Source organism: Cajanus cajan, chromosome 11, assembly GCF_000230855.2.
Source record: "Cajanus cajan strain Asha chromosome 11, NIPB_CcT2T_4, whole genome shotgun sequence".
NCBI lineage: Eukaryota > Viridiplantae > Streptophyta > Magnoliopsida > Fabales > Fabaceae > Cajanus > Cajanus cajan.
The window spans coordinates 33,110,575-33,132,418 of NC_138527.1; the positions used below are offsets into that span (position 1 = coordinate 33,110,575).

Genomic DNA, 21,844 nt, shown 5'->3' on the forward strand with positions numbered 1-21,844 from the left:
TAACAAATGCTTTTCTATATAATGCACAAGAGAGATAAAGAAAAAATGACGTGTGATTAAGGTGTTTGAAATATTTAGGTTTTCGGATATATTACTTCATGTACAAATAGCTACTCCAACAAACCTTCGCTTTTCTTTTTCTCCTTTCAACTTTATACCTAAAACCTAATTTAACTAGCTACTCTTATCCACTCTTTCTAGCCGGCTCCCACCGCCACTCATGACGACTTAGCACAGCATATTGCTTTCTTAACGTTGTTCTTCAATGGGTCTGCCATTCTTTCTTATATTATTTTCCTTTTGTGATAAATTCATGTCGTTCAGCCTAGCTATTAGACTTGTAATTAGTGAATCATTTCAATTGTTATGCAGCAAGTATCATTGGGCGCAAATATTCCTGCTTTACAGTGTGATTCATAAATTAGTACACTAATAAAGAAAGGCGTGATAGATGAAAGATGTTTGATGATTCTGATCGATCACCTTACCAAACTTTAACTGAAATTAATTGATGCTCGCTTGTTATTATATATACCGTATTTATCAGTAAATTCCTCGGGGATTTTTGTAATAAGTAGAATATAGTGGGGACATTCAATTGAACACCAACATATATTTTATGTTATTCTAATAATCCAACAACTAATCATATTACACTTCTTTTTTAAAATCTGTTTCAATAGTTTTACCTTTAGACATAGAGAACACGTTACTCGACCATTTTTTCAACACGCTTTATTGTTAAATGAATTTGTTGTGAATGTTGCTGGTTAGGGAATGAGTTATATTATTTATATTACGATCTATTTTACGATACTAATTTTTCCTCTTTATCTATAATTTCCATTAATTGTCTTCCTTAATTTTTTGTTTGTTTTTTTATCCTTTTATTTATATCACATGTATCTTTCCTCCATTAGAAATAATCTTATTTAAGTTGGATATGATTATTATGAGTGACAATTTCCAAAGTTTCTTCAAATATTTAATACAATTATATATTAAGAACTTGAACTTGAGATCACTGATTAAGTCAGAATAATTTTTTAACAATTGATTCACGTGTTCAGTAATGTTTTGATTGTTGAAGAAATATTGCAACTCATTATTTCTCTTTCTGTAGTCTAACCTAATGGATCGATTCCTCCAAATTTCTAATGATCTTAATAAGAAAGTAGAAAAATAGGTTGGATCGTGCATATGTTTTGCAGCCTAGCAAGGCATACAACCTTCACAAAGCAATAAAATTGTAATGTATCCGGATGTCGAAAACTCACAGGAGTTCGAGCAGCAATCCGCAGGCCTTAATTTGGTTTCTATTATGATATCATTTGGGGGTGTTACTTGTGTGGACTGTAACACAAGTTTCCAAATCTATAAATAAAACTTAGATTGTATGAATTAAAGATAGATTTTTGTAGCTCATAATAATCTTATCTAACTTATATATAAGAATATTGTCTCTAGTAAAAGATGGTGATCTGTATATATAGAAAGAAAAAAAAATTACACATTTTATGAAATGTTGTACTAAAACTTGAATCCAAAAATCGAATCAATGAAATTTCATATCTGAAGTTATTTGATATGATAAATGGGTCTTGCACGTGTAGAAAGACATTCTTATTTGTGTTATTTTTTTCTATTATTATTTTTTATTTTTTAAACATGACATCAATTCCTTTAATTGTTGGCCAATATTTAGGTCAGATATTTAACGGTTTGCAGAAGATCTGTCTGGTTTCTCTTGACATAATTAGAAAGTAATAATGGAAGGACATGCAATCTAAAATACTGCAAAATATGTATTATTAATAGACCATTGTAAGTCTTGACGAGCTTCCAATCCATTCGACATATATGTAAAACATAAAAATTAGAATACAATGCATAAATAGTTTATAAGCATCCCCCTAACCATACTCATACACTTATTATTGTTACTATGGCCACAAGGAGGACACTTTCTAAGGTAATTTATTAATCTCAAGGGTAGTATCCACCACCGTGGCCACCACCTTCACCACCCCCACCACCAGCTCCATATCCACCCCCATGTGCACCGCCACCGCCAGAGCCTCCACCACCGCCACCACCAGAGCCGCCGCCACCACCACCAGCTGCCCCACCACCATATCCTCCACCAGCTCCTTCACCACCACCATATCCACCTCCATGTGCTCCACCAGCACCTCCTCCACCGCCACCACCACTTCCACCTCCGCCTCCGTATCCTCCACCATTGGCTCCACCGTATCCACCACCAGCTCCACTCCCTTGCCCACCTCCATAACCACCACCAGCACCACCAGCACCCCCTGCACCACCGCCTCCTCCTCCTCCACTTCCACCACCACCACCATAACCACCTCCATTTGCTCCACCTTCACCATATCCACTACCACCCCCTTTACCAGCGCCTCCTCCATATCCAGCACCGGCAGCACCACCACCGCCTCCTCCGCCACTTCCTGCACCACCACCGTGTCCACCACCCGCAGCACCATATGCACCACCGGCACCTTCACCTCCGCCAGCTCCTTCTCCATAGCCACCTCCGCCGAGCTCTACTCCGCCTCCGCCTCCGCCTCCACCTCCACCACTACCTCCACCACCGGCATAACCGCCGGCAACAACTCCAACAGTGCCGTGGCCTAGAACAAAGTTAGCATGTTCCTCTTGAGTGAGGAGTGTTCTAGCGGCAGAGCAAATGCCTACACACAACAACACAAAGAGAACGTTATTGAGAATTACCTTAGAAGTTGCCATTGCAAAGCGTGGTTTTAGAATGCAAAGTGCATGCGTATATATAGGAATGGGCCTGGCCCATTAGTCAATAGGAGGGGCCCAATAGCGCGTTTAATTCAGCGAAGTGTGGCCCACTGCACATGAAGAAGTTGGTCGGGTACAAGTACAAAAAATCGCACTAATAGACCCACTGGTGTGCTTTTGCTGTCAACCATTACCTTCATTTCATTCTCATTATGCTCGCTACGCAAAAATAAATGTTACTTCTATCTCATATTCTCATAGAACATCTATCTGTTTTCTCTCAAGAATGTCTAGTCATCATTTATCTATTTAATTCACATTTAGCACCATTGGCTATAGGGTAACTATTTGTTTCATATTTCAGCATGCAGCAACTTGTTCATTGGTCTGTATTGATCATGCATGATATACCAATTGGCTTTTAATTTTGTGTACACTATATTTTAAGCCTTCCTTTGCTTTTAGATAATGCAAAAACTTGTTGAGTGATATGATTATCGTGTTGTGAGTGGTTCATACAACAAAGGCTAGAACGGACAAGGGAAATAATATTGTACTCAATTTATTTGGTAAATTACGATTATTATTTGCACCAAATTTATATTGTTTTTTAGCTACAATCCTACACGATATCGTAAGGTGTTGTAATTGGAACATAATATCCTAATTATAAGTTATTGACTTTTAACAGTAATATAATTAAAAGTCACGATATAGGTTTGAGATGAATTACTTTATAATAAGTACTCAATGATAATTAATGATCCATTAAAAAAAATGTTTAGGGTTTAAGATTTTAGATATAAATCCTAAATGATAATTATATGAGTGCGTACTTTTTGAAGGATAGAAGAATAATAAGTGATCCAATTAGGTTATGATCAGGATACATGTGACAGTGTCGTATTCTATCAATTATGGTGGACTCAAAAAAATATTTAAAAAATTAGACACTCAAACCTAACAATTTTCCCAGGCCCCTAATAATTAATGTCAAATTTCAAAATTTGTAAAGATCGCCAATCGTAGAGATTTAAAACTTTAAATTTATCAATTAAATTAAAATAAAATAAAATTTATAAGTATTCTACTTACAATAGTAAGTAAAAACTGAGATTAGATTCTCTGCCGCTCCTACAACAACATATAAAAAAATGTCTATTTACATTTCATTTTATTGACTATCAAATAACCATCATGTGTAGATTTAATGGTTAAATTAAAGACTTTTAATTTAATAATTTGATTATTAAAATTTAATATAAATTATGAATTATTAAATGAAGTGATTTTATAATGAATAAATTCAATATAAAAATTCTCATTAGTAAAAATGCACAATAACTATATTTGTAGTTAATTATTTTTTTAAGAGAAAGAAATATAATAAATGTTAGCTAATACTAATTTGTTAATAAATAATTTCTGTTGCAGTGAATGAAAAAATGCCTTATCGTATAAAGTGCTTTTTCCGGCTCGTCCACCGTACTGGGGTCTGCATCTTATGATCTCCTACTTTCCAACACATTTTTGTTTTTCTTAGTTATAACTTTTGAAATAATTAAAATTTATTTAATTGTTCATTAAAATTTGTCAGAATATTAATATAAATTTTATAAAAAATAATTTTTTATATTTGATTACAATATTATTTTTTTATTATATAAATATTTTTCTACAAAAACATCTTTTACAAGTAATTGAGTTTTTTTTTTTTTTTTTGAAAGATGCACTTGTGTCATAATCTTACATGAAAATTAATATTTTATATACAATTAAATTATACAAAAAATAAATTAGAGTATAAAATATAAATTTCATGATTAATAATAATAAAAAAAGTTAAATTAATAATCAAAATAACAGTTAAAAATTAAAATATAAGTAAACTAAAATAAAAAAAAAACATATATAACGTTATTTTGCTGAAATAACTGGTTAAAGTTAGAAGTTAAAAATCATAACAAAAATTAGCAATGTAGTTTTATAATTTATAAATTTTAAATAATTATAAAATATCATATCTTATGAAAATTATATAATTATTTTAATTTTTATTACTAGATTAACAAGAAAAATGATAATATAAAACATAATAAAATAATTTATTAAAAGTTTATAATGAAACGTTTCACTGATTTTATTTTTTTCTTAAAAAACATAGAATTGAAAGTGATTAAAAGAATATACTTAATGAATTATTTAAGTTAATTTATTTTTTAATTAGTTAATAAAATTAATACGTTTTCGTATTTATTGTTCAAGTGATAATGGATAAAAAATATTAATTAAGTTTTTTGTTTTAAAAAAGAATAATGTAATTTTTTTATATATATAGAAAACTTTTCTCTCTTATTCAAGAAAGATAAATTCTCAACTTTCATGAAAATATTTTTGTGAAAAAGTGGGATAAAAATTGTTCTTCCGAAATTATAATTCTTGAGAAAATCTTATTTTCAAATAGGAACCAAACATATAAAATAAAAATAAAAATTTCAATTTAAAATAAAAAAAAAGATTTTGTATACAAATTAACGCCCCCCTTAGATTCAAACATAAAAGGGAAAAGACCCTTATAATGATCATTTGTGAGGCCACTTGCTCCACTCCATTGAAGTGATTTTGGAAATTGATCGAGTGATTTCCATCCAAAAATTAACGAACTGCTCTTTCTTCGGCAAAATAGATGAATCCGATAAATTTATATATTATCATATAAACAAATTTAAAACAACTTATTAATTTGTTTATGATTTGTTGTTTTCCTTCATATAAATACATATATGAAATCAAACCAAATAAAGTTACCGTCTTGCGTTCACCATGTGGTTTCATAGGACATTTCATTTTTTTTCCTTCTAACCAGCAAATAGAGAATATATATTAAATTGGTACTAGCTAGGTACCAAATATATGTATACAAGTCACAATTCGAATAAGATGCATTAGTGATGTATTTAAACAGGTAATATAATTGGTTACTTTCTATTTATAATTCCATAAATTATGAATAGAAGATAACGAACCAATCCACTCTCCACCCCTATAGATTAGCACCAGTTCTAATCCATTTCATGTTAACATTAATCCGTCGGAAGAAGAACCTATATGTAGGTGGACATGTGTGAATCGGGACATCAAAAGTTTTAACAGAACCGGAAAGGTGCACAAGATGGTGGTCTCAACTCAAGTGTCAATTAAGAGTGCATGTGTATGGAAAAGAGTTTGGTTCATGACAGAAATTCTCATTTTTCAAGACTCAAAAAATGAGTTTTAATAGAACGTGAATTTAGATGGGATCTAACACCAATACAAAGATACACCAAGTTGTTGCTTGAATTTGAAGGCATGGACCTTTACCTATAGCTCCAGCTATGTATCACTAGCCTTAACAATGGGGTACATGAAATTAAGTATATGGTATGTAGTGGAGGATCACATGAAAATTGGAAGATTGCGGGATCCACCCATCTCTTTCTGCTTCTCTAGTGGATTACCCTTTTTCCATTCACGCTTATCTCTCAGCACAAATATTTGACTCTTCAACAATGTATGTTACCCACTACTTCATTACACATGAGTTACCATGCAAAATAAACGCTAACATAGGTAAGCACTACTAGCAGTCTACAGGAATTAATGCGTTGTATTTCCATTATTTGATGTTATTAACTCAGTGGAACTTACTTGCATTCTTTGCTAAAATATTAATCATATCACATGATATAAGATGAGATCAATATTATTTAAAAAGGCCCGCTCATACAGTACATGACATCCAAGGTCATTACTTAGTCTTAGTGGGTTTTATCTTTTCAATTTTGTAAATTCTACCTATATTTCCAACAATATATTAAATAGCATTGCCATCTTTATTTGTGTAGATGAAATATTATTAAATCATAAAATAAGGTGTATGTTTTTGGTAGGATTCATGCTAACTGGATAATTCGAGGAAGGGAAAACTGATAAGGTCAAATACGTTTAATAGATAATTGATTATTTTTTTTTAATCTATTGACAGAAGTTTGGTATTAATTTTGATTGTACATACAAAGATGTTATGAAAATTCGACCTACTTTATGTGAAGCTATCTAAGATAATTTATAGAAGTAGAGTAACTTATGTGTCTTATGAAAAGACCTACCTTCGAATCCTGCCATGACAAAATATATAAACTGTGTGTCTTTTTTTTTGTTTTGTTTTCTTTTTTTTTCATTTTCCCTCTCAAATTAAATATTTTACAATTATATTTCTTCATCCAAATTAACATAAATATTAACTTTAATTGGAAAACAAATTATAATTATTTATTGTTAACAATATTTTTATTTACATGTTTCCTTTTTCTTATAATGACTTGACAGCTTCTTATATTTTACAGTTTAACAGTAAGTAACAGAAAATATAAATTTAACTAATTAGAATTACCATACAACCAATTTTTGAATATAAATACAATATTATATATACATGGATATGTACTAAAAACATAAAGGCACTTCTCTAATGGGATTATACCACATATCTTGAATGTGCATATTTTCATACTCATGTACGCATGCACACATGCGTGTGCATACACACATATACAGTGATTTAATTAAGTATGATCAACACATAACAAGGAAATATGTAGGAATAAACTTAAAAGAAAAAAACATAACAAGTATAGGAGAAAAACTACAACTATACTACCAACATCAACATATAAATCACATCATGCAATTCATACATGTTTTTCCAACTTAACAACACATCACAATTCAACAAGGTGCTTATTGTACAACATAACAATATATCAACTTAGGATTCAATAACCTCTTTAAGGCAACAACTTAACATTGTACAGATCAACTTTACAACTCAAAATAATAACATAACATATGAATAACACAACAAGTTAACACATCATATGCATAGCACATCAATTAAATGCGTCTTCAAGCATTTTCAACTAAGAAATCTCTTACAATACAATGAGCAGTTTAAGTGACTTCATCCTACCAAACCAACTAACAATACAACATGGTTTATCAAATTTTGATACTTGAACTAGGAAAGTCTAATATTCTTAATTTCTTATCAGGGTGGAACACGTTGATGTGTTCCTACCACAACCTTAGCATGAATAGCTAAACTTCCTGTGAAATTAACTCGTCGACTACCCTTCAAATACTACGCTTTTTCTGATACTTAGTTTGAAATTTTGGCCCATAATCTTGTACCTCAGTGATTTTGGTCATTTTATACTTATCTTACCCCATATAGATTATATTGGTTGTTTTATACACGTTAACTCAACAACTAATTAACCACTAAATCATAACAATATATGAATTAATAAAATCAATAATTAATAATAAAATACACAATATTACATTACTAAATTAATAATTAAATTAATTAAATTTTTATTTTATATGTTATTTTTTTAGTAATTTCTTTTAAATGTTGCCGATATTTTTTTATTTGATTTTTATAATTGTGCAGTGGTGGATTTTTTTATTATATAATGATATACTATTTTTATATACTTATATTTATTTATATATGTGAGTCGTGGAACTTTTAAGTTTGTTTCATGATTTTATGATATATGATTTTAAATTTTAACACCTTAATTAATTTATATTTTGATTATTAAATATTTTAATTTTAAAATATTAATAGGCGTATGGTGATTTTTTGTTGTTGTTTTTTCAATATATATATATATATATATATATATATAATTTATGATTTTTAAATTTATATCTTTAAAAACTAAAAATGGGTTAATTGTTACTTATGAATTTTATTTTTAATAATTTCTGTATATATTATATAAGTATATTAATTATTTAGTTACTTTTATTTTTACCCATAATTTGATTTTTGTCAATACTATTTTTTCTTCCATCTATTCCCTAAACTATCCACTAAAATTACCCACTACTTCCTTAGTACAGTGCTTCCCATTTTCTGTTTAATATGCTCTCTTCCTCCCATCACCGGTATTATGATGTATATAGATATTTTATTCAACATGTGCGATCCTAAAAAAAAAAAAAAAAAAAAAGAAAAAAAGAAAGAACGATAATAATCGATCCATCAATTCAGCTAGCAAAAGATTAAATAATATTTCATCAAATTTAAGACTCTCAAAATGAGTTCAATCTAAAAACTTCCTTGTAAATGTATTATAAACTTATTTTATTATTGTTAGACGAATATATTGTTGAGAGCAGAAAATTTATATACACATTTTCATATTGGTATGAACTTATAATACATCTCTTTTTAACTATATTTTTTCCACCTACATAGTCCCAATCCAAAATCTTATTTAATGGAATCAAGTTCGGTCCATTTAAAATAACGTCTGGTTGGCATATATCGATTTGATATATAGGATTCTAAAAGTTTCTTAACTGTGAAGTGTAGGCATGATAATTAAATAGTTATGGTGTAAGGGCATTTGTAACTTCTGGGCCTTGGACCTTTTAGGCCCATTTCTGTACAAGAGCCCCAACTCTAGGGAAACAGTTTTTCATTTAAAAAGCAAAAGAATAACAGTAACACATTTGGTGCAAAATAAATAAATAAATAGCACATTTCATAATGTTTTCACGTGTCCCTTTTTTAAATGGATGCCATGCCACTGGATATTGTTAACAATTTTTTTCATAAAACTCATTCCACAATGCAAAATATTAAATATATTAAAGAAAATATACAGCAAGTATTATTTTAATTATTTTCCCTATAGACTCACAGAAATGGACTACGTCGGATATCTTAATAAAACATACCCAAAAAAAAATCCAATAATGTAAAATATATTAAAAAAAATGTTTAGTATCATTTATGTTCTTTCCTAGTACGGATAGGGTTCACAAAATTGGAGGGTGCTGGGTAAATGATATAGACTGCAGTGTTGATATTTTTAATGTCAGTATTTATGGACAACATAGCCCAACCTTAAACATGCTTCAATTATTGAGTATGGAGGATACTATTGACTTTCTAATGTTCTACGTCGTTCCCGAGTAATTCCTCATACAAATTAAAATGAATTTCTTATCACTAAGAGAATATGGAGTCCCCCCAAGAGCAGGAGTGTCTCAGGTTTCGAAAGTCTATAATTGGTTTTTATTCTGTACCATCTATTACTTTACTAATCACCTTTATTTCATTTCTCTATATTTTTTTAATTAATTTCAATAACTTGTGGTGCCAATTATATTGTTGTTCCATTTTCAAACATCTATGAAATATATGATTGATATATACTACGATCTTATATCTAAAACCTGAATAAAATCGCCCAGAAAAATTATCCTTATGCGTTGCTGAGGTTAAGGTATAACTATGCTTATCAACTCTTTCTGTAGGGAAGTCTCAGCTGCAGATAAAACCTTGGGCTTGGGCTTGGGCAAGGGCAGCGCGTTCTGCAAGATGAGTGAGGGTTGGACATGTATCATAACTAAGACTGAGGGGCCTGATGCAGGCAAAGTTTTTGTTAAATGTGGTGAAAATAGCACCTGTACCATGTATGTCAAACAAACCACTCATGACTTATACTTATTGAAGTCTACAAATTAAATATTGATTATTGGAATTGATTATAATTATAATAATATATATAGAAGATATCCCTATTTGCTTTTCATTTTTTTAGGTAACTATATCTTTAATTAACTGTAAAGATGTAATCTTCTTCAAAGAAAATATAAGTACTCTTTTTTCTTTATTTCTTTACCAATCAAAATGAACTGCTTTACACATTAAAGCCTTTCACGGTTCTTTCATTTCGCAAGATGTTTTTTCTTTTAACTTCAATTATTACTATTTTTATTTTTAAATAAAATAAAAAAATTGGTTCTGTTTTTTCAGCTGTTTGTCCTTTCTAATTAATTGTCTAGAAAATCCAACATACGTATCCTGAAAAGAGTCATTCAAACGTAAAATATATGATCATTTCTCTAAAATTATACCATCGCGGCTAGCTAGCTACATCTAATTATTTTGCAAAGTACTGAACAGCAATACGTTGTTAAAATAATTGTGGTGCAGTGAAGGAGAAGCAGTGTCCAAAGAAATAAATTTGCCCCCTGATGTTGTGGGTAGCAGTGGCAAGGGAGCATTTTGCAAGTGTGGTGAAGGGTGGAGTTGCGTTATTTTCAGGACTGAAGGCCCTGACGCAGGCTCTGGCAAGGGCTTTGCTGAATGCGCTGGACAGTGTTCTTGTACTGTTAAAGATAAATGATTCAGGACAAGTCCATCAACTGCATATTTATGATATCATCACAATCATGTGTGATCACTGATCACTGATCAGTAATAACGGAAATGAATGTTCTGTCATCGGTATTATGTTTGATTGGTAATAAAGGGTGTGATCAGTATTAGTTTGTAGTTGAGATAATAGACTAAATTCGCAAATGAAATGTTAATTACTGAATAATGAACATTTGGGACAGCTGATATGATCCACTTTTTTTATTTTTATTTATTTATTTATTTATTTTTTTAAAATTAGATATGTATCCGTCCTCTGGAAGAGGAGTGTTTCAAAACCAGTGATTTGGTGGCTACACGTATTCAACATCCTAGAAAAGAAGGAAAAAAAATTATTTTCCATAGATGAGACCAATGTTCTGATGGAGAATACAAAAGTTAGCCCAAGTATCGATTCTTGCATGATGATGATCATTTGATTGAGTGACCACAATGGAAACCACCTGCAAAACATTTAAACGCCCAAATCATTAAGAGAATGAGTAGAGTTACTAGAGTAACAACATGAATCGATAGAAAGCATGATCCAGCCTATGACATGAATCCTTATTTATATCAATCATGGTGATAGGCAAGAGAAAGAAAAATGTATCCTACGTCAATAGTTTGTAACGGAGTGAATTGCCAAATTGTAACTATCTTAATCTAAATGTGATTTGGTTAGTTTAAACATGACTAAGTAAGTTCGGCGTGACTTTGTTAATTTCGAGCAACTATGTTGAAATGTATATCCATAAATCGGTTGATATAATGGATGAATTTGATCTTTAGAACTTTTTCATAATATTAATTTTTTTCGGAATAATTATTTGCTAAAAATTTCAAATACAATGTAGAAATCATAAAAAAGTAAATTTGTTTATTAAAAATATAAACTTTAATTAACCCTATGTTTAGTTCAGAGTAGGGGGAAAATTGAACTTTAAATCGAAGACGGAAAAAGTAAAAGAAAACAAAATTTTTATTTTTATTTTTAAAAATTGAATTTTTTCTAACCAAATATGAAAAAAAAGTATTCTTATTCTTATTTTTTTTCTTCCCACCCAGATATAGCATAAGTATTAATAAAATTAGTGCGTGGACTTGGGAGATGCACATGACAAATTATGTATGGGGGTATTTTTAATATATAAATGAATCAAAAATTATTTTTAATTTTGAAAATATTAATTAATAAAAAAATAAAATGTTAATATTAATATGATATGGCAATTAAAGTTGATTTTAACTTTTCATGATCCGTAGTTTGACATATATATTTTTGATGCATACAATCAAACACTTATGCATTGCAATAACCAAATTTCTTCCGAAAAATACTAAAATTTGAAATAATTGTGAATACCACATAATTTTTTTTTTGTTATTTATTTGATGATTAGTTATGATGAGCAAATTAGGTCTATGCCCATTTTCTTTTATTGTTTTTATTGGATTGTCTTAAGCCCATTTTTAATTAAAATAAAATAATAAAAAATAAAATTAAAAGAGAAAAGAAACCAAGATTGCGTTCGAAAGAAGTTACATTGCAAGAGAGCCTAGGTAGCTAGCTAGGCTGCCACATTCAATGTCATCTTTGAGATTTACAGTAACATGCAAGTAAACCATTATTCCGCTCTCAATCCTTTGATCAAAAGGAGTTACAAAGAAGTCCTCAATCCACTATATAAGCAATGAAAAAAGCCAACAATTTTGATATAGTGAAACAAAAGAATGAAAAGGAGTTAAAAAAATATGAAAATTAAATGGAAATCTTAAGAGATCATGGAGGAGAATAAATAAGGAAATCAGTGAAACAAGGGAGGAGAAGCTATGCCTGTCTAACCACCATCCGCGACTCATGTTGGCCCAAGTGCGACCATTGTTGATTCAAACCTTGGCATGACTTATTTTACACTACTTTTGGGTTGTGAAAAACAAAAAAAAAACTAATTACCAGATTCGCCTACATTCAAACTTGGTTTGCCTCTTATCCCTGTATATTATGCTTAAGTCCAGTTTACTTATTTTACATTTGTTGATTATGTAACTGTTCAATGTTTTATGTGAATAAGTTAATTGTTAACATTGTGCTTGTATTTTGTGGTTAGTTACTACTCCATAACCTCGTATATATTTACTTCATGTGTGACTTTATGATCACATATTGTAGTCTTACTTTTGCCTTCTTCGTATATAGTTGGTCACTAAATGGATAAATATCTCTTTTGGTCCTTACAATATTTTTTTGTTTCAATTTAGTCTCACTTTAATTTTAGTTCTCAATTTGGTCCCCAATAATTTAAATCGTTCCAATTTGGGACTTCCGTCTAAATGATTTAAACGGAGTTAACTGGTGGCTACGTGGATGCCACGTAGATACCACGTAGGTTGATCAAAAAATACTTGAATACACCTGGAACCAGAACGGCCCATTCTGGTTCAGAATTTCGTGCAAAAAAAACTAAAATACAAAACATTTCAAACACTAGATTTGGTAATATTGTTAATGAGGATTAATAACTTCAATTGCTAAACATTTGGGCTATACAGTATATCAATAACGATGATGCAGTGTATCACTAAGGACAATGATAACAAGTTTTATTTCATTATTAGTCAAACTAGAGTGAACCACTTACTACCAAATTGATACTATACAGTCAAGGATAAAACGAAACAATGTTTTTCCTTGAAGTCATTGACGATGTACCCCAACAATAACAACCTGTTCTTGAGGTGGTACCCCTAAACCTTGAATTTTATTTTCAATTTTTGAAATACATTGCGGCATTTTAGTCAAGATTTTGAACTGGATAAATTCAAATCAAAAAAATATTTTGGAAGGTCTTATCTTATTTGATTTTTTTTTAGATTTTCATAAATGAATATTAATTTATTGTATTTTTTATTTATTATATATTTATTAATATAGATATAATAAAAAAAATACAATAAAAAGCATGGCGTTCTGGGACGGCCCGTTCTGAATTCAGAACGGCCCGTTCTGAATTCAAAACGTCCCGTTCTAAAAGTAGAACGTCCCGTTCTAAAAGCAGAACGGCCAGTTTTGGTTTTAGAACGGGCCGTTCTGGTTTCAGGTTTTTTCCAGAATTTTGGTGTCCACGTGCGCATCCATGTGGCATCCACGTAGATGCCACGTGGCCAACAGTTAATTTCGTCTAAATCATTTGGACGGAAGTCTCAAATTGCACTAGTTTAAGTTATTGGGGACCAAATTGAGACAAAAAATTAAAGTGAGACTAAATTGAAACAAAAAAACATTATAAGGGACCAAAAGAGGTATTTAACCGTCACTAAATATAAATTTCTGTTAACCGTGTGCAAATATGTATATATCCAACATGTTTCTTGGGTTAATATAGGACCTTTGTTAACATTGCAGCATTATAAACAATTGGGTTCATGAATTTTAACTATTGCATAGGTTTATTTATTTATTGTTTTGGATTCGTAAAATGTTGGTTTTTGTACTGACCAGCTCCAAGCTCGACATCACAGTACCAGATGATCTCGGGCACGCGTCATACGACGTCAGCTCGGCATCACAGTGCAAGATGATCTCGGGCACGCGTCATACGACGTCAGCTCGGCATTCAAGTGAATCACAACTGATTCCCGAGAATCTCGCCCATACGAGATCCATTATCTAATCACTGATTACCGAAGATCTCGTCCTAGACGAGATCCGCTATCATATCTTATCTCAGGCTCAGAGCCCAAAGCAACCCTAATTCACTCCAAGGTACGTGCATTACTTATACGAGACTATTACTCATACAAACCCTAACATTAGCATCAGAGTCTCTTTTGCAGGTACCACCCCCATCTTGGAGCATCAGTGTACCAGTGAAGGAGGCTCACCAATCTTACTTGGAAGATCGTCCCTACGACAAATTCCGGTAAGAACAGTTTTTATTGCTTTAGTCATGACATTTGATTTCGAAACTATGTGTTGCACAGGTTAGGTCTCCTGGAGATGAAAATGTGATTTTATTATTTAGTATTAATAAGTTTATAATATTAACAGAATAAAATGAATTTCTATATATTACTAATTCCTAACATGTTTGGTTTTGGGATTAAGGCTTTCTTTCTCTTTTATATTAATCAATAAACTAATTTGATGATATATAATATTATGTATATAAGATTAATTTTACAAAATATTTGTTAGTAATGAATATAAGTGATAACTATTTATGTAGTTATTGTAACGATTTAAGGTTTTATCGATAATTATTTTGAATGTCTTTCTTATTTGGTTATTGTGAATTCTCTCTTTAAAATAATTAAATAGCTTAAAAAAAATTAAAATACTACTGAAAAATAATAGTGATAATTATTTTGAATCTCCATATATAAAATGACGTCAAATATATTAAACAATCTTTTAAATGACAAAATTGAGTGTGATAGTCATTTTGGATTTCTTTTTGTTTGACTAGAGTGATTGAGTTTTCTAAAAAAATGTTAAATTGTGTCCAAAAATAAGTATTAATAAAAATATAGTGATAATCATTTTAGATCTCATTCCTGTTTGATTATTGTGAAAATAATAAAATATAACAATAATCATTTTGGATCTCCTTCATATTTGATTATCACTAAAACCTTAATGTATAATAAAAAATCTTCTAAATGATAAAATTGAGTACAATAATCATTTTGAATCTTCTTTATTTTTATCATTATTACGAACACTTAATAATGATTGTGATAACCATTTTAGATCTCCTATTCTTATATGAGTAACGAAATATAACTCTTAGAATAAAAATAACTAAAATTAAAAATATAAACTCAAATTTATCTATCTAAAGAAATACGAAGTCTGATTTACTCATTACACTTAATGATACATAAGAGCAATGATCCACCTTTGTCGACTCAAAAGATAATTATAAAAATCAATAATTCTTCTCTCTTCTAAGAAAAATAAAAAAATTCAAGAATGAAATAATATACAAACAAATGCTTAATTAATAATTTAGTTTTTTAAAAGGGTAAAATAAATAATTTTAAAGCAGTATTAATTTTACACATTTAATTAAAGGCAACCATTTTTTAACTAATATTGTAGAATGTTAATATTCTACCTACACGTAAATGACAGCCGAACTTAAAATTTGGTTTCCAAGACCTTAATTTCCTTTGAGAGAATTTTTTCAATATTTTCCTAAAAATAAATATTGGTAGCAACTTCATATTATTTTAATTTTTTGCCATCCTGTTTCACTTTAGGTGTTAACATGCGTTCTTTTATTATTTAGTTTTGAATTGAAAGTTAGACTCTTTAAAGAGAGTTTTGTTATGAAATCTATGATTTTAAAATAAGCTAAATTATTTTTTTTGTCTATCCTTTTATTTAATTAGTTCAATTTGTTTTTCTTAATTATTAAAAAAGGTTTAATTTAGTTTTTTAATTTTTAAAATTAATGTAATGTGATTTTTTCTATTTAATTGGATCTAATGATGCGAAATTTTTATACACGTGATTATAATGACGTTAGTTTCAATAAAAAAAAAATGTATTGCATCATTTAAAAAAAATTAAGAGATAAAATCAAGCCTATTAATAACATAATAACTAAATTGAACTAAATAAATAATATGAAGGACAAAAAATGAATTTAACCTATATATTATGTATTGTGTTTTGCGAGCTTCCTAAAACGCAATAAATGTGCACCAATTTGTTTCTACGTATAAATAAAAATAATGAAATGAGTATAACCTGTATTTTGTTTAGCTTCAAATAGATGTTGTTCATTCTTGAAAATGATTAAACCATAGCTTATATTCCACACTACAAGAGAATTGCTAAACGTACAATAATGTTTAGCAAAAATGGTTGGGTGAGAGGCTAATATAGTATATATATGAATATTGGTATGACAGAATAAAGGTAAGTGTGAAAATATTATATTTCAGTGAATATATAAATAAAAAATAAATTAAAAGAAAATTGAAATAACATAACAGTTCACTCATAAAATAGAAAGTATATAGGCAGAAATATTTTATGTTGAAAATTGAGCAAAAACAATTAAATTTGAATAAATGACGTACATTATTCTTAATTGCGGTTAGTTACAAAACATTTAATAACTTTGAAAATTTGAAAGAAAAAAATTATTGTGATTGAGCAATGAAATGAAATTGGAAAATTCTTAATTTTAGATATATTAAAATATAAAAAAAAATGCCGAATCCTCAGAAGAAAAAAAGAGTACACATGAATAAATATTGTACCGTATAATTATTGACAAGTGTCATTTTGTTATTAAATCAGATGACAATAAGATTTATATTAAGATCAGCTCCTCAACAAGAGGATTCAAGTGAAAATTGAGTCGTGGATTAATTGGATGATGACAATTCAGAAAATCAATTTTGAATGGATAGATATGGCTTTGCTTGGTCTAGCATGTGCAGAGGAGGTTGCAACGTGCAAGTTGCATCAACCATTCAACGCTGCCTTTTGCGGATTTGACGTCGTCAACATCAGGGCAAGTGCAAAATTCTTGTTTAAGTTAGTTCGAGGCGATTGTCTAATCCAACACGAATACCAACATCCAAGTTGTAGTAAAAACGTTTACGCCATCACACTAGCCCGTCACTTTTTATTTGTCATTTATTTAATCTTCTCTTTCTTTTTCTATCTGTATATTTTAGTTCATACTGTAATTATCAAAATCTTACTTGCAATTTAACATAGTTGAATTTCCTAACAAATCGTATCATAAGGTGATTGAATGGATCTAATGAAACATGAATGAATATGTAGGTGCAATGGCATGCATATCATAGATATAGATATATATATAGCTATTCAATCAGGAACATGGGTAGAAGCATTGAAGAAGGGACATAGTTGAAAATAGTAATAGGAGAGAGTTTGTTGGCATGCAGATTAATATTATTAAACGTTAGTGATTAAGGAAGAAGGTCTAGAATAGCGTTTCTGGCACCAGGGCGGTCCTCCTTCCTCACATACTGTCGGGCTTCTTTCTCTCCGTACTCGCTAAGCCCCACCTCTCCCTTCATCTTCCACAACGCTTCCCCCACGCTCCTATGTGCCCAGTACGCCTCCGCCTCCACCCTCTGGCCACCGTTCTCCGCCTCCACCACCAGCGGTAGGCGCTCGTAACACCCCACGCTGACGCCTTCGAACTCGTCCAGCAGAGCCACGGCGGCATCCGAGACGGCATAGAGCTCGCCCTTCACCCGCTGGCCCGAGCCGGGCAGGTTGATGAGGTAGCCGATGCCGTGGGGCCCGCAGACGAGAGGGTAGGGGTGGTGGGTGAAGTAGGTGCCGAGCGAAACGGCGTCGTCGCTGCGGAGGATGCCCTCCATGAGAGCGTAGTTGGGGAAGCCTTTCTTGAGCGTGCCGTACGAGAACACGCGGTGGGGTTTCGCCTTTCCGCTCCCTCTCTCCATCACCAATGTCCCACTCCTTTCAACACAATTTTCGCCACTCACAAAACAAACATCGTATAATGCCTTCATTCCTTTTTCCATTTCCCTTATTCTCATTCCTTAGTACTCTTATTTTATTCGCTATACTACATTTCCTCTCATTTCCTATCAAAACTATACCATTTATTCTTTTATATCACAATAATTCATTGACAAACTAGTTTTAAAAGTTAGATGCAATTAATAATCATAATGAAAAGTTTATTTCAAAAATACCTATAGAATTAAATACTAAAACTGATAGTTATATTTATTTTATTAATAAATTTCATTTGCACATTTTCTAAATTTTTTATTTTTAAATATAATATTACTAAATGACATATTACTTAAATATAAATCAATGTTGAAACTTAAAAATTAATAAATTTTAATATAATAAAAAGACTAAAATTATGTATTTTTAAAATTAGAAAGATTAACTTCTCCATTTTAAAATCAAAACGCTAAAATTGTATATTAAAAAAAAACAGTTGATTTCATTACTGAAAAATTAATTTATAGTGATAATTTTAAGATGACAATAGTAAATAGCTGATAAATTAATTATATACCACATGATATTATGTGATAAATATTAGTTGATAAAAATTTATTATTTATTAACTATTAATTTTAATGCTAGTAAAAATAGACAATATTTAATGAGATTAGTGAGATATTTTATACCTCTATATTTTATTTAATAAAAAATTTAAAAGTTATCAATATTTGTTAAAATAATTGATGTTATGTGTAATCTTTAAATTTCAAAATCTTGAATTTAAGTTTTATCTCTATAAGAATGACTAATTTATAATATTATTTTTTATAATATTAAATGATTCTCCAAATGAACTTTCTTATGTTCTATGACAAATAACAATAGAATAGGCACGAGTTTCTCTCTACCCGTCCTCATATCTTATACTTATCTCGCCCACATACTTGTGGACATAAAATTTTTGTCTCCATTTTTATACTCGTTGAATATCATATATATTATACTCGTTATGTATTCATCCAAAAATTAATTAAATATTAATTTTTTTATAAAAAAAATATAAAAATAAGAATTATAACATAAATAATAATTACAAAATTATATTAATTAAATTTTAATTGACATAAATTAAAAAAATAGTAAGAAATTACATAAATTTTAAGTAAATTCTAAAAAGAAAATTAAATGTTTATAAATTTTAATCATGTACAAGTATGGAAATAGGACATATAATATATATATATATATAGATGCATACGTGGATACCACGTGGACGCCAAATTTTGTAAAAATACCTGGAACCAGAACGGCCCGTTCTGAAACCAGAATGGGCCGTTCTGGATGCACTCTTAGTGTGTTAATTTTGCATCTGAAACGGGCCGTTCCAGATGCAAAATTAAGACACCAACAATACATCAGAACGGGTCGTTCTGGATTCAGAACGGCCTGTTCCAAAACTGAGAATAGAATATTCTTTATTAATTTTATTAAAAATATAATAATTTTGAAAAATATTTTTTTATGGTAAAAATTTTAAAATTACTTATTTTTATAAAATACAATTGTCTTATAAATAAAGTAATAACTTTTCTTTTCTCTTTCTGTCAGAAGAAATATTTAAGTGTCACTTTATAATTTTTTGCAACTTATTTAAAATTAGAGGAATAAAATGATAAAAATTAATAGGTTAAACATAATAAAATTATTAATTTATTTTCTTTTAGTGTCCTCTAAATTTTTACATTCATTTAAAACAAAAATATTTTATATGTTAATTTGAATTAATTTAACGAAATATCATATGATTTTTAATTTTTTAAATTTTTTTATAAATTTGATCTATACATGAAAAACTTTTTAATTTAACAATTAAATTCTTAAAAATTTGATATAAAACATTAATTATTAAATAGAATAAATCTATCAAGACTTACTCTTGAAATAAGTAAATTTTTTCTTCATTAAAAATGAAGATAATTTTACCACAAAATAAAAAATAATAAAATAATAAAATAAAATATATAAAAAATATTAATATATTTATTATATTAGATATAACAACATAATTAAAATATAATTAATAATATATATTTTATAAAATTATTAATATTTTATATATATAAAAAAAGAATGAAAAAAATCTTAGTGGGGCAAGTACCCCCACTATCATTAACTTAGATCTGTCTCTGCATTTGGTTAGTGGGGGTAATGTTTGAAATGCTTTGTACCTTGGGTCTTTTTCCTTCCATGATTCAACTGTGAACTATAATCATTGATAGTTTATGTTTAGCAGTCTGGAACCAGAATGGCCCGTTCTGAAACCAGAACGGCCCATTCTGGTTTCACTTTTAGTGTGTTAATTTTGCACCTGGAACGGGTCGTTCCGGATGCAAAATTAACACACCAAAAGTGCAACCAGAATAACCCGTTCCGGTTCCGGGTGTTTTAAAAAATTGGCATCCACGTGGCATCCACCTATGCATCTACGTGCAATCCACGTGGCGAATAGTTAATTCCGTTTAAATAATTTGGACAGAAGTCCCAAATTGAAATCAATTAATTTATTTAGGACCAAATTGAAACCAATTAATTAATTTGGGACCAAATTGAAACAAAAAATAAAAGTGGGACTAAATTGAAACAAACAATTATTATAAGGGACCAAAATAGATTTTTAGCCTAAAAAAAATTAAGACAAATTTATCCTAAAGTGAAAAAAATTACACAATAAAATAAAATATTAATATATTTTAACATATTAGATATAAAAAATAATCATTATAAGAAATGTCACATATAGGCATATATAAAAAGTGTCACTGTTGTCTATATTTACACTTTTAATAATATATCAACATATATTATATCTATAATATTTATAAAAATAATTTTAGTATGTCATTATTTAATATTTTTTATAATAAATTAAAATATTATATATATATATATATATATACATATTATAAAAAGAAAATAATAATATATATAAAAATGAGAAAGATTAAAATTTTAGTCCCCACTCCCATATAAATGGATCTGTCCCTGTCCATACCTGTCAAACTCGATATTTCTATGTTCTGTTTCTAATCTTTGCCAGCGCTGAGGTAAAACGTTAGCATGTCATGTTTAATTCGAGAGACTACTTTTTTTTTTTTTTTTTTTTTCTGATCACAATGCTTGTTTCTTTCTAGTACATCTTTTGTTATCTTTAATTGCCTTTTTGTGTGCTCGTGAAGTCGTCTTTGCATCGAGGAAGGTTAAAAAGTGAAACATGACGTAATTGCATATAGAATGAGTACTGATATCTTTAATCTCTTCTTTGA

At 29.5% G+C, this 21,844-nt stretch overlaps 2 protein-coding genes across 3 annotated transcripts; one reads left to right on the forward strand and one right to left on the reverse strand.

Moving 5' to 3' along the window:
- Positions 1–9,723: 9,723 nt before the first annotated feature.
- On the forward strand, positions 9,724–11,237 carry LOC114916037 (uncharacterized). 2 transcript variants are annotated; one of them, XM_029271917.2, is made up of 3 exons: positions 9,724–9,883; positions 10,150–10,308; positions 10,832–11,237. In XM_029271917.2, the coding sequence occupies exons 1-3, from the start codon at positions 9,852–9,854 to the stop codon at positions 11,022–11,024; spliced, it is 384 nt and encodes a 127-aa protein (XP_029127750.2). In that variant the 5' UTR covers positions 9,724–9,851; the 3' UTR covers positions 11,025–11,237. The 2 variants fall into 2 exon arrangements, with proteins under 2 accessions (XP_029127750.2, XP_029127749.2); XM_029271916.2 differs by having other exon boundaries at positions 9,730–9,903.
- A 6,758-nt stretch (positions 11,238–17,995) lies between these two features.
- LOC109800442 (putative gamma-glutamylcyclotransferase At3g02910) lies at positions 17,996–18,580 on the reverse strand. The gene has a single exon (XM_020361222.2). It carries the CDS (start codon positions 18,578–18,580, stop codon positions 17,996–17,998), a length of 585 nt encoding a protein of 194 aa, XP_020216811.2.
- Positions 18,581–21,844: the final 3,264 nt, after the last annotated feature.